This window comes from Cervus elaphus, chromosome 2 (genome assembly GCF_910594005.1).
Source record: "Cervus elaphus chromosome 2, mCerEla1.1, whole genome shotgun sequence".
Classification (NCBI taxonomy): Eukaryota; Metazoa; Chordata; class Mammalia; order Artiodactyla; family Cervidae; genus Cervus; species Cervus elaphus.
In genome coordinates this window covers 43118704-43130964 of record NC_057816.1, presented here as the reverse complement: position 1 = coordinate 43130964, position 12261 = coordinate 43118704, and the positions used below count along the sequence as shown (strand labels likewise).

Genomic DNA, 12261 nt, shown 5'->3' with positions numbered 1-12261 from the left:
TTTATATAACCAGAGCATGCAGCTAATTATTTTTTACTTCTAGAATTGCAGTCCATTTCAATTTGAGTCTTTTATCAATAGAAGATTCGTCTATATCTTTAATTGAAAAATATTCTTGCTCTGCAAGTAGATTTTCTGATTTATCTAAAATAGTATTAATTTGATGCCTTTGATGTTGCTTTGAGAGCAATATTTTAAATAGCAACTATTGTTATTCAATTCTGAGTTACTATGGTAATAAAGAACATTCACTTGATTTAAACTTTTCAAAAAAGGAAAATGTATACTCTGTATCTTTCTAGTTAGTTTGGATGTACTTCTGAATTTGCCCTTTAATTCTCATTTTTGAAGTAATTTGTTTCTTCTAAGATTAGTGTGCATATTTGTTTTCCTAAGAAAATAAAACACCAGATTTTAACAAACCATTAATTTCTTTGAATCCCTAGGAGAACAGCTTTTTTCTTACCCTCTCTAAGGAATTTTGTAATTATATTCTAAATTCTTTTTCAAGTAGATAGGGAGAGGAAAACTTTTTCTTACTCCCTTAGAGATTCTTTGGCTGGCCGAATATTTAAATTAACCTAAGCCAGATTAATGAGAAAAGAATTTTTTTTATTTCATATGTATGAAAGAAAGAATGAAGCTCAGTTCCTGGCAGTCAGGAATTGAGGCTTATATTCCATGCTGAACTAAAGGAAGTGTAGCGTCTTTAAAGGGGAGGGAGAAAATTTATAGGAAGATGGGAAGAACAAACGTTTGGTAAATAAATGATTTCCATGCCATGCAGATGATTGTCACATGTAAGAGTGTATCTCTGGTAATACCTCTCTTCCTGGTAAGGCCCCGTATCTAAATTCTTTTACGTAGTTAGGGGGGAGGTAAAAAGCTCTTCCTGAGTCTGTTCATCCTTGATTGTTCTGGTTTGAAATAATCCACATGCCTAAGTGGCACATTTTGGGTTGGCCTGCCCTGAGCCCCATTGTGGCTATAATTGCCTTGCAGTTCTTTTGTTGTCCTGGCATTTCCTTGTGAAAAAACAAGGCTGCCCTTGAGAAGTAGAATTTGTTTTTTTTTTTCCTGTGTGTGTGACAAATAATAGGTACTTAATGGAAGTTTGTTGAGTGAGTGAATAAATGAATAAAGGATGCTGTAACTGATTATATGTAAGACAGAAAAAAATGCTAGCAAAATTATTCACTTCATCTAATATAAATAAGAAGGACTTCTTGCTGGCCTATTTCACTTTTTTATAAAACCTCCCTGCCTCTTTTGCTTTTTATTCCCAGGGTATCTGGGCAAAGTTGGTGGTTCTGTTCTTCTAGACCATTAGAGTTCACATTTGTCGCTCACTTCTTTGCAGTGTACATCTCTTTTGATAAGGCATATATCTTCCTTACTAGACCTTTAGTATATTGAGGATCTAACTTGGTGCCTGATTTTTACTACGTGATCATAAATGTTTGCTCTAAAAATAATGTTAGATGTGCAAATTTTGCTTGTGTATTTATATAGTCCATCTTAAATATTATGGGAAAATTAACTTGTATCTTCTCTTTTAAGAAGCATGTGTGTGTGTGTGTGTGCATGCATCTGTGCTGCTTCTGCATCAGTGTTACGTCTTCCTCAGCGGGTAGTGGGGTGGAGAGTGTTACAAAAGTTGTAACGGAGGGAGTGTGAATGACAAATACCCTTGAAGGTATGTGTATGTGATAGTATACACATCTATCTTTTAAAAAAATTATTATTCTGATATAAATTCTCTTTAAAATACAAACCAGATATAGATAAATTAAAAGTTAATGCCTTTTTCGACTTCCATCTCAAATCGTTAGCAATATTTATCCTTGATTCTTCGGTATATATACTTCTAGACTTCCTAAGTATATTATAGATGAAGTTATCCAACACCTTGGAGAGACTGGAAAACTGGAGGGAACATATTATATGATGACTATCAACTCCTTAATGACATTCCCATGAAGGATTATTTTACTACAGCTTTGAGAAATACATTGATGATAGGCATTCTATGACCCTTGATAGTGTCTGTGGTGACAGTTTGCAGGCCAAGAATGGCAAGCAGGAGAGGCTGTCATTAAAGTGTGCTCTTGAACTTGACGGAGATGGTGAGGTCCCAGAGAGGCAGGAGTTAGGAGATAGCCCTTAACTGATAGAGTCAGGATGGGTGTGGTTACCATTATGGGCAGCTTGTCTGGAACCATGGTCAGAATGGACTCACCTGGTGAGACCTATGGAGCTGACTAACTGACCATGGTTCTCTTAGGACTCAAATAGATGGGCAGCCTAGAAAGTTGTACTTGGTTTGTACGAATGAAAACTCAAGGATTTGCAAACAAAGGTATAACCCGAGTCATCTGCAGAGGGAGTCGCAACCCTTCATCCATTTCCTAGATCTCAGTCGCTTCATAGATTCTGAACCTCTTGATAAAGTGATGGTCAAGTTCCTTTGAGGAAAAGGACAGCCTTCTACATGTCAAAAATTAAACTGTAAAATGATCCTCTTACTCCATAACCATTTGACAGGGTGAATGTGCGTGGGTGAAAGAGAAATATTCAACTTTGGGGGAACTAAACGTTAACTCTAAGGTGACCCCATTTTCTGAGGAAGCAAAAAACTTACTGCAGTAAACCAGTAAGGTCTTATAGGAAGTTAATAGGGTTTTGGCTTTAGTCTCTGTCATCATAGGCCAGTGGGTCTTTGAATCCACGCTAATTTCAGAATGCATGAATTAAATAACTATACTTAGCCACTGTCAGAATCTTCTTGTCCATATTTTAACAATATTTTCCCCCTCTTTTGTGTTATTTTTTCTTAATTTGCTCTTGGTGTTTTGTACTTTTAGGTAAAAAAACGAACATTTCTCCTGTCTTATTGTTAGTCTTAAATTTACCTCTTCATTCATGCCATTGTTTCTTCTTTAACAGGTAGACCGCATTCTTTTTCTATTTGCATAAAAATTGTTAAAGTGTGTGTGTTTGAAGACCTCACCCCAAGTCCATACCTCATTAACCAGAACAAGGACTTGACCAGCTTACTCAAGAGAAGGATGTCTTTGGGAACTATTACTGGATTTTTGTGATGTAGTAAAGGGGGTGAGTGAGAAAGGGGGTGAGTGACTAGACAAGTGAGAGAGAAGAATTTTCATGGGGAGGGATTGAGTTTCATTTTTAAAACACAAGCAAGAGGAAGAAGACACAACAGGAAGTTGAGTGTAGAAAGGAAAGATAGGAGAGGATGGGGGAAAGGAAACCAGTACCTAGTCTTCCTAACAGGAGAATGCAAGCTAGAGACTCTTGGGAGATAAACTTTGCCTTCAGGCAGAGAATGTTGAGATAGACAGTGGAAGGAATGTAAAAGAGCTTACGCTGTTTGGGGACACTCAGAATGCACCTTCTCAGTCCTACTCACCTCATGTACTCATGATGAGTTTTTGAGCAATTCTATAAAATTAGAACAGCCTCATTATCTGTTGATGAATAGCTTGACACAATGCACAAAGAGCAGACCACCTGGATCCCAGTTATTGTAAAGTCCTTTTTTTTTCCTAACATTGATCACCTACTGTACTTTCTACATATTTCTGTGTTAAATTATTATCATTGGACATAAAATAATAAATAACTTTGGAATGAGATGTTGATTCATCCAGAAACTTGAGTGTTTTCATGTGTTCAGTGAAATCATTGTGGTTTTCAGGATGGATGGTAAAATATAAACGTTTTGTTCTGGTTACATGTTCATCACCAACTTTCTTGAAAAAGACAAATTTAATATTTACTTTTAAATTAATCATTATATTTTCTTAGCTTATTACTGTTGAAATGAGTTGCTACGTTTCATGATAAAGGACAAAACCACTCTATGCGTGTTCAGGGACTTCCCTGGTGATCCAGTGGCTAAGACTTCATCTTCCACTGCAGGGGTTGTGGGTTCAATCCCCGGTCAGGGAGCTGACCTGACCTAGCACATGCCTCACGGCCAAAAGACGAATATAAAACAGAAGCAATATTGTAACAATTTCAATAAAGCCTTAAAAACTGGTCCACATGAAAAAAATCTTTTAAAAAAGTTTTCAGGCTGTATTAGAGTGTTTAATCTCTATTTCCTATACATTTTTCATATCAATCTAATTATAATTTTATGCATTGCCCACTGGCACATGAACGCTCGATGGTTATGTGCATCTTAGGGACTACAGCGTGGGGCATGGTGCAACTGGCTAGTACACCATGTGACCTGAAAGGCCACTTGTTCATTTCTCCCACCAGCAGATTAGATGGTATTACTTGTCACAGGATATGTGTGTTTGAGGGCTTATCTGACAGCATGTCTTCTTAACAGTGAGCACCTGTATTGCAGTGAAGGTTACATTAGTTACATCACCTCTGGAAAAGAAATGACTTACTTTGACTTAACTGTACATACATCCGTCTCACCCTGTAGTAGCCAAGAGCATGGCAGAGGCTCTAAGTACGAGGGACTTCCTCGGTGGCTCAGCAGTAAGCAATCCACCTGCAATGCAGGAAATGCAGGAGATGCTGGTTCCCTCCCTGGGTCAGGGAGACAGCCCGGAGAAGGGAATGGCAACCCACTCCAGTACTCTTGCTTGGAGAATTCCATGGACAGAGGAGCCTGGCGGGATAGAGTCAGCCACAACTGAGCAACTAACACTGTGTCCAAAGCGGAAGACTGTCAAGCCCACCTGGAGAGGTTGGCTTCACCAGAAACGGACTCGGAGAAGTAATTTGTGAAGCAAAATGCTTAGTAGGGATCAACACCTGTGAAAGGAAGAAGGCAGTGGGATTGGGTGGAGCACGCAGCTGAATCAGCATGTCGTCTCTACAAAGCCTCAGCCAGAGTCGGGGGAAGCTCTGCCACGAATGTTAACCCATCAGCGTTGCTGTGTATGGCGCGGCCAACCCTGCCTTCTTCAGTCCCGGCTCTGAGCTGCTTTGTAAAAAGCATTTCCTTGGCACCTGAAGCTGACTCGGATGTAACTGATAGCTGGAGGCTACCAGCTGACTCTGTTTTTTCCTTTGTTTTTTTTTTTCCTTTTTTTTTTGTTTTTTGCAGTGGTAGGGAGAAGACTTTTTTTTTTTTTTTTCTCATTCCAGGATATATTTTCATATTGTTTTGTTGTCATGCAAACTTTTGTCAAAGTTTGCTGTCAAAAAGGAACGTTTGTTCCTTTTTGCACGTTGGGGAGGATTGCAGATTGCTTATTTTCCACCAGAAGGAAAATAAAGAATTTGAGTCACTGTAAGTGTACAAAAAAATTTAAATTAGAATTGGAAAGATTATTTTTTCTCGTCTTTGTTTACGAGTAAATATGTACACTGTCTCACGATTGATTGTCCAGTGAATCCAAATTACCTTAGCTGTGTGCAGCATGTCATCCAAGCCTAATCTCCTCAGAATTCCTTTGTTGATTGAATGAGAGAAAGAAAGAGTGGGTGAAAGGCTAGGAAAGCTTGTGTTAATTAAGATATGTCCCCCACTGGTAGAAAATCATGGTCAGACATTATCAGATCATTAATCAGCTCATCAAAATATCACTTTGCAGAAAATCCTCTAGTTCTTTTCAGTGGCTTTAATGAAATTGTTCTAAGAAGCCCTGTGAAGGAACTGAGCGCTAGTTTTTGGATAATTGCCATTTTCTTAAGAAATAGACTTTGGGCCTACTGAGAAAGCAGTTCAGCTGGTATGATATTTTGCTCCAAGGGAAGAAGTATTATTTTAAAATTTTTGCTATTTAAGCAAAGCAACATGAGTTTACTTTTGTCTTTTCCTTAGCATTAGATAACTGATGGAATACTAATTAAATAGTTGAAATCTAGGAGACTAAAGAAGCATCAGTGTAAGCATTAGAAACAATTTTTCATATACTTGAACTTTGCTGAGGACAACTATCATTTATTTTTATTCTCATAAAGGAAAATTGTCATCATACTTTTATGGGGAAAAGTTAATTATTCACATTTAGAATTTATACATATAGTGATAAAAATAGAAATTTTAAAAGGATAATTTTCAGGTACTCTGTATATTTTCTATTTGTGTGTATGTGAATTTTTTTTACCTAGTTACTCAAGGATCTGCATGTTCACTTGGTATCCCTTACATTTATGATACTCAGATTAAAGGGTGCTTCAGATATAGGAATATTAACTATAGACTTCATAATTTGGGTAGCTTTATAAATGATCTCTTATATGCTACTTTTGCTGTGTATCTAGGGTGGTGATTTTCTGTTTTTTTCATTCTATTAATATAATGTCATCTCCAGACATGTTCTTCCAGATTTATAATCAAATGGGCTTTGTGCTTACGTAAACAAGGATAATCTATAGCTGTGTTATATTATACTTCTTTGGATTAATTATTTTTTTTTTCTTTGCATGTAACTCAGCTGGGGAATCACTCAGCAAACTTTAACTTATATTAGTTTTTAGCACCCAGGAATAAATCATACTTAATATTGTTGTTTGAACAATTCTTCACTTGATGTGTAAAGTTCATGTCTGCTGTTGGGGTTTGGTTTTATTTTTCAAGACCTATTTTAGGAAAGGCATAATTGGAGGGCAAAAAACACTGCAAATCATTCATTAAATGGGATGCCACATAAATTGAGTAGTAGACTGAAAAGCAAAGGTCATGTCATCAGAAAAATTTAGTAGTCATTTCACTGAAATAAGCACTGATTTTGTTGATAAAGATGGTAGCATATCAGTTAATGATAGACTTTAATTTAAAAAATATACACTCAAAGAGTAAGTGTACCTGAAGGAGAAAAATAAAGTATACTTTCTTGGATCTGTGGCCTATAGGGTTACAGCCGCCTCTGTTTGAATTTTCTTAGCTCCTCCCCAAGTGTATTATAAGAACTGTCAGAGCAGTGGAAACAAAATGCAGAGTAGAAGTCACATCTGATTCCATATATTTTAATAAATATGAAGATATAATCCATATCCTGCTTCTTAGCCATACTTGGTAACCACTGCTCACATAAGTTTACAAATGTTTATTCATTGCTCACAAATGTTTACCATCGAGTTATTTAGTAGCCTGGAAACACTGACTGTCATCAATTGTCGATTTTAAGCACTTTGTTGAAATTGCTCACCTTCAGTTAGTGATGGATTTACTGCAGTGTGGAGTTTCAGCTTTGTACTCTGTCTCGGCCTGATGGCGTGACTCTGTCAAGGCTAGAGAAGAGGTCTCTGGCTTTTTATGATTGATGAATGATGACCAAGGCAGCTGTTCGAAAAAACATTAAGATAAACATGAACAAATAATTTTATGTATCCAGTAAGAATGGAAGTTGAAAATAGCCTTCCAACTAATATATATCCAGCAACTTAATATATATCAAGTAATGTTCTGTATCCTGGTGGTACAATACCCATCTACTAGGAGGGGGGTGATCAGTCAGTCAGTTCAGTCGCTCAGTCGTGTCTGACTCTTTGCAACCCCCTGGGCTGCAGCATGTCAAGCCTCCCTGTCCATCACTAACTCCCAGAGCTTGCTCAAACTCATGTCCATTGAGCTGGTGATGCCATCCAACCATTTCATCCTCTGTCGTCCCCTTCTCCTCCTGCCTTCAATCTTTCTCAGCCTCAGGGTCTTTTCAGATGAGTCAATTCTTCGCATCAGGTGGCCAAAGCATTGCAGTTTCAGCTTCAGCATCAGTCCTTCCAAAATGTTCAGAACTGACTTCCTTTATGATTGACTGGTTTGATTTCCTTGCAGTCCAAGGGACCCTCAAGAGTCTTCTCCAGCACTACCGTTCAAAAGCATCAATTCTTAGGCGCTCAACTTTCTTTATAATCCAACTCTCACATCCATACATGACTACTGGAAAAACCATAGCTTTGACTAGATGGACCTTTGTCGGCAAAGTAATGTCTCTGCTTTTTAATATGCTCTCTAGGTTGGTCATAGCTTTTCTTCCAGAGTAAGCATCTTTTAATTTCAAGGGTGGATAGACAAATATATATACTAATAAAAATGTAATGTGATAGATTCCATGAGCATGTAAGCACAGAGTGTCCTATGAGTACCCAGTAGGGCCATCTGTTCCAGATTTGGCAGAAAGAGAGAAAGAGGAGGGATCAAGAAAGTCTTCCCTATGGATGACTCTAGAGATAATGACCATTTAATCCTAGAAATGTGGGATCAGTATTAGAGTGATAGGTTACTCTGTCAATACAGATAGCTTTTTGTTATAAATGTTTCTCAAGATGGAACTGAGGAATCTTCTTTTCTTTGCCCTCTTTTATTTCCTTCTCTTCTTTTCTGTTTCCTTTCTCTCTACCTGTCTCTTTCTCTTCCTCTTTCTTTTCCTCCCTTTCTCCCTCTTTCCTTTATTATGAATTCATGAGCACAGAAATATATTAATCACATTCTTGGTTCATGACCCAATGTTGTCACTGGATAATTCCTGGCTCTCATGCACTCATCCACTGATTTATGATGCTATAACAAATACATATGGCATTATTAACAATTGCATACACTTTTCTTTTTGCTTTCTCCTATTTCTCCCCTTACTCCTTCTAAAATGTAATCATTATCCCAAATTGGGTATATTATACCTTTTTTCCCAGATTTGCCAGGTTTGCTTTGTTGGGTAACATATCCAAACAACACATTGCATAGTTACTTTTAACTCAAAAAATAATATTCTTCTGTGTGTAATCTGCTGATACTATTTTTCACTCAAGATCCTACTAATATGATTTACTGTGTTTTTATTTGTAACTGAATTCATTGTCTTATTTCAAAGAATATTCCATTGTGTGAAAATGCTACAAATTATCCTTTCTTCTGTTCATAAACAGTTGAGTTGTTTCCATTTATGGTGTCCTGAACAGAGCTGCCATGAATGTTATTTTTCTTGCTGAGACATATTTGAAAGTTTCTGCAGAATATTTACCAGGTTAATAAGTTGGCTTAAAGCTCAACATTCAGAAAACTAAGATCATGGCATCTGATCCCATCACTTCATGGCAAATAGATGGGGAAACAGTGGCTGACTTTGTTTTTTGGGGCTCCAAAATCAATGCACATGGTGATTGCAGCCATGAAATTAAAAGACGCTTACTCCTTGGAAGGAAAGTTATGACTAACCTAGATAGCATATTAAAAAGCAGAGACATTACTTTGCCAACAAAGGTCCATCTAGTCAAGGCTATGGTTTTTCCAGTGGTCATGTATGGATGTGAGAGTTGGACTGTGAAGAAAGCTGAGCACCGAAAAATTGATGCTTTTGAGCTATGGTGTTGGAGAAGATTCTTGAGAGTCCCTTGGACTGCAAGGAGATCCAACCAGTCCATTGTACAGGAGATCAGTCCTGGGTGTTCATTGGAAGGACTGATGCTGAAGCTGAAACTCCCATACTTTGGCCACCTCATGCAAAGAGTTGACTCATTGGAAAAGCCCCTGATGCTGGGAAAGATTGAAGGCGGGAGGAGAAGGGGACGACAGAGGATGAGATGGCTGGATGGCATCACCGACTCGATGGACATGAGTTTTGAGTAAACTCCGGGAGTTGGTGATGGACAGGGAGGCCTGACGTGCTACGATTCATGGGGTCGCAAAGAGTCGGAGATGACTGAGCGACCGAACTGAACTGAACTGAATAGGTTATGCAAAATTTAAGCTTAAAAGATAATACCAATTTGTTTTCCAAAACTATTGCATCAACTTGCATATCCTCCAGAAATATGTAAGAGCTTATGTTGATACAGTCCTAACATTTTGTCCTGTGAGATAAATTTCTATCAATCGAATGCCGCACAATGTGAATGCTCTCTTATGGTGTATGGTTTTAATTCTCATTTCCCAGGTTACTAATGAATTTTTACATCTCTTTGTATATTTATTAGTCATATATAATAAATAATCTTTATTTTATAAAGGTTATTTAACCTTTCAATTATAAAATTTTAGTACTAGTTTATATTAATGAATACTTGCTATACTTATATGCACAGTTGTTATGATATCTTATTCAGAGAAATATGCAATCATTAAAGTGAAATAAAGACCTATTTTAGTAGTACATAAAATGGTGAGTAAATTTCTAATACAAGAAATGAAGTCAGAATGGCAAACTTAAAGAATAGGAAATAATTTTATTTTGAGATTATTTTATGACTTTTTTTTATAACTTGATATTTATTTTTCTTTTGACAGAACGATTTCGAGACTTACTACTTCCACCATCTAGTCAAGACTCCGAGATTCTGCCCTTCATTCAATCTAGAAATTATCCCAAGTAAGTACAATAAGAGCCCCCTAGATATTGTGAAGGGAATGGATATAATGATGGGCAAGCTTTGGGAGGGCAAAAACAAAATGTTTCCTTTTTTAGGATTTCTGAAAAAGCATGAATAACCTAACCTAACTAACTAGGGCATTCTCCAGCACTGTAATGTCTCAGGGTCCTTACAGGTGGGTCAGAGATAAAAGCTTGCTGCCCATGTATCCCAGCTGTGGTTGGGAGCTGTTGCCAAGTGCATGCCACAAGGGATCTGCATCAGTGTCTGCTTATGTTTCTTTTTGCTTGATGCTGTACCAACAGAGTCAGATAGTTTGGAATGATCCCTCATCTGGTTTTTGCATCAACAGAGTTAGATACTTTGTGGATAGTCCCTCATCAGTTTCCTGTTTTCTATCCATTAATGTAACAATTTATTTATATTTAATAAATGGTTTTTAAAATGAAACATGCTAGATATTATTTTTAAAATTTCTACATATTCTTTGGGGCTTCCCTGGTGGCTCAGACAGTAAAGCGTCTGCCTGTGATGCGGGAGACCCAGGTTTGATCCCTGGGTCGGGAAGATCCCCTGGAGAAGGAAATGGCAACCCACTCCAGTATTCTGGCCTGGGAAATTCCATGGATGGAGGAGCCTGGTAGGCTACAGTCCATGAGGTCACAAAGAGTTGGACACGACTGAGCGACATCTTGGTAATTCTTTCTTAAATGGGTCAGACTTTTTCTTAATGTGCCTCATCTTCCCAGAGAATAAAGTACCAGGTTTTTGTTTTGTTTCCTCCCTAAAAGCTGATGTGTGCTGGCATCTTGATCCTTCCTGCGGAAGCTTGCAGTACCCTCTAATTTTTTAATAATCTGACTCTCTTTACTAGCTAGTATGCAACAGGCTAAGAATCAACAAACTATTATCTGAACTAAAAAAAAAAAGGTCACCAAGTTAAAGAATTAGAGCTTGGTTTGCACATAATCAAACCTCATGATGATGCTAAGTGATTCATTCTTTGATCAGCTTGGCAGTTTATTCAAGAATTTGCTGAACTTCACCTTTAGGATAATTTTTCCCTGTTTACTTAGATATGATAATATTTACTTAATTCTGATCACAAAATAAATATAGAATCTGAATTATTGTTTCATTGTTTCAGATATTAATTCAGGTTTAATCTCTGGGAATAATCTTCCAATCTCCTCCCAGTACACATGGGGACATACATGTGCCTGGACATACATGTGCCAGCCTCGAATGGGCACACTGCTCTTCACGTGCATGTTGGCAGGGGCATGGAGGTACCCCGCCTCGCATGGACACAGGGCTCTTCACGTGCATGTTGGCAGGGGCATGGAGGTGCCCCGCCTCGCATGGGCGTAGGGCTCTTCATGTGCCTGTTGGCAGGGGCATGGAGGTGCCCCGCCTCGCATGGGCACACTGCTCTTCATGTGCCTGTTGGCAGGGGCATGGAGGTGCCCCGCCTCGCATGGGCACAGGGCTCTTCACGTGCATGTTGGCAGGGGCATGGAGGTACCCGCCTCGCATGGGCACTCTGCTCTTCACATGCATGTTGGCAGGGGCATGGAGGTACCCACCTCGCATGGGCACACTGCTCTTCATGTGCCTGTTGGCAGGGGCATGGAGGTACCCGCCTCGCATGGGCACACTGCTCTTCACATGCATGTTGGCAGGGGCATGGAGGTACCCGTCTTGCATGGGCACAGGGCTCTTCATGTGCATGTTGGCAGGGGCATGGAGGTACCCACCTCGCATGGGCACAGGGCTCTTCACGTGCATGTTGGCAGGGGCATGGAGGTACCCGCCTCGCATGGGCACAGGGCTCTTCACGTGCATGTTGGCAGGGGCATGGAGGTACCCGCCTCGCATGGGCACTCTGCTCTTCACGTGCATGTTGGCAGGGTCATGGAGGTACCCGCCTCGCATGGGCACTCTGCTCTTCACGTGCAT

At 38.9% G+C, this 12261-nt stretch overlaps 1 protein-coding gene across 2 annotated transcripts in view; it reads left to right on the top strand.

Moving 5' to 3' along the window:
- NOX4 (NADPH oxidase 4) overlaps positions 1-12261 on the top strand; it is a 171809-nt gene that overhangs the window by 112279 nt on the left and 47269 nt on the right. For both annotated transcript variants that reach the window (XM_043876528.1, XM_043876535.1), the window contains one exon: positions 10220-10301. In XM_043876528.1, the coding sequence (XP_043732463.1) occupies positions 10220-10301 (82 nt within the window). The remainder of the gene's footprint in view (positions 1-10219; positions 10302-12261) is intronic.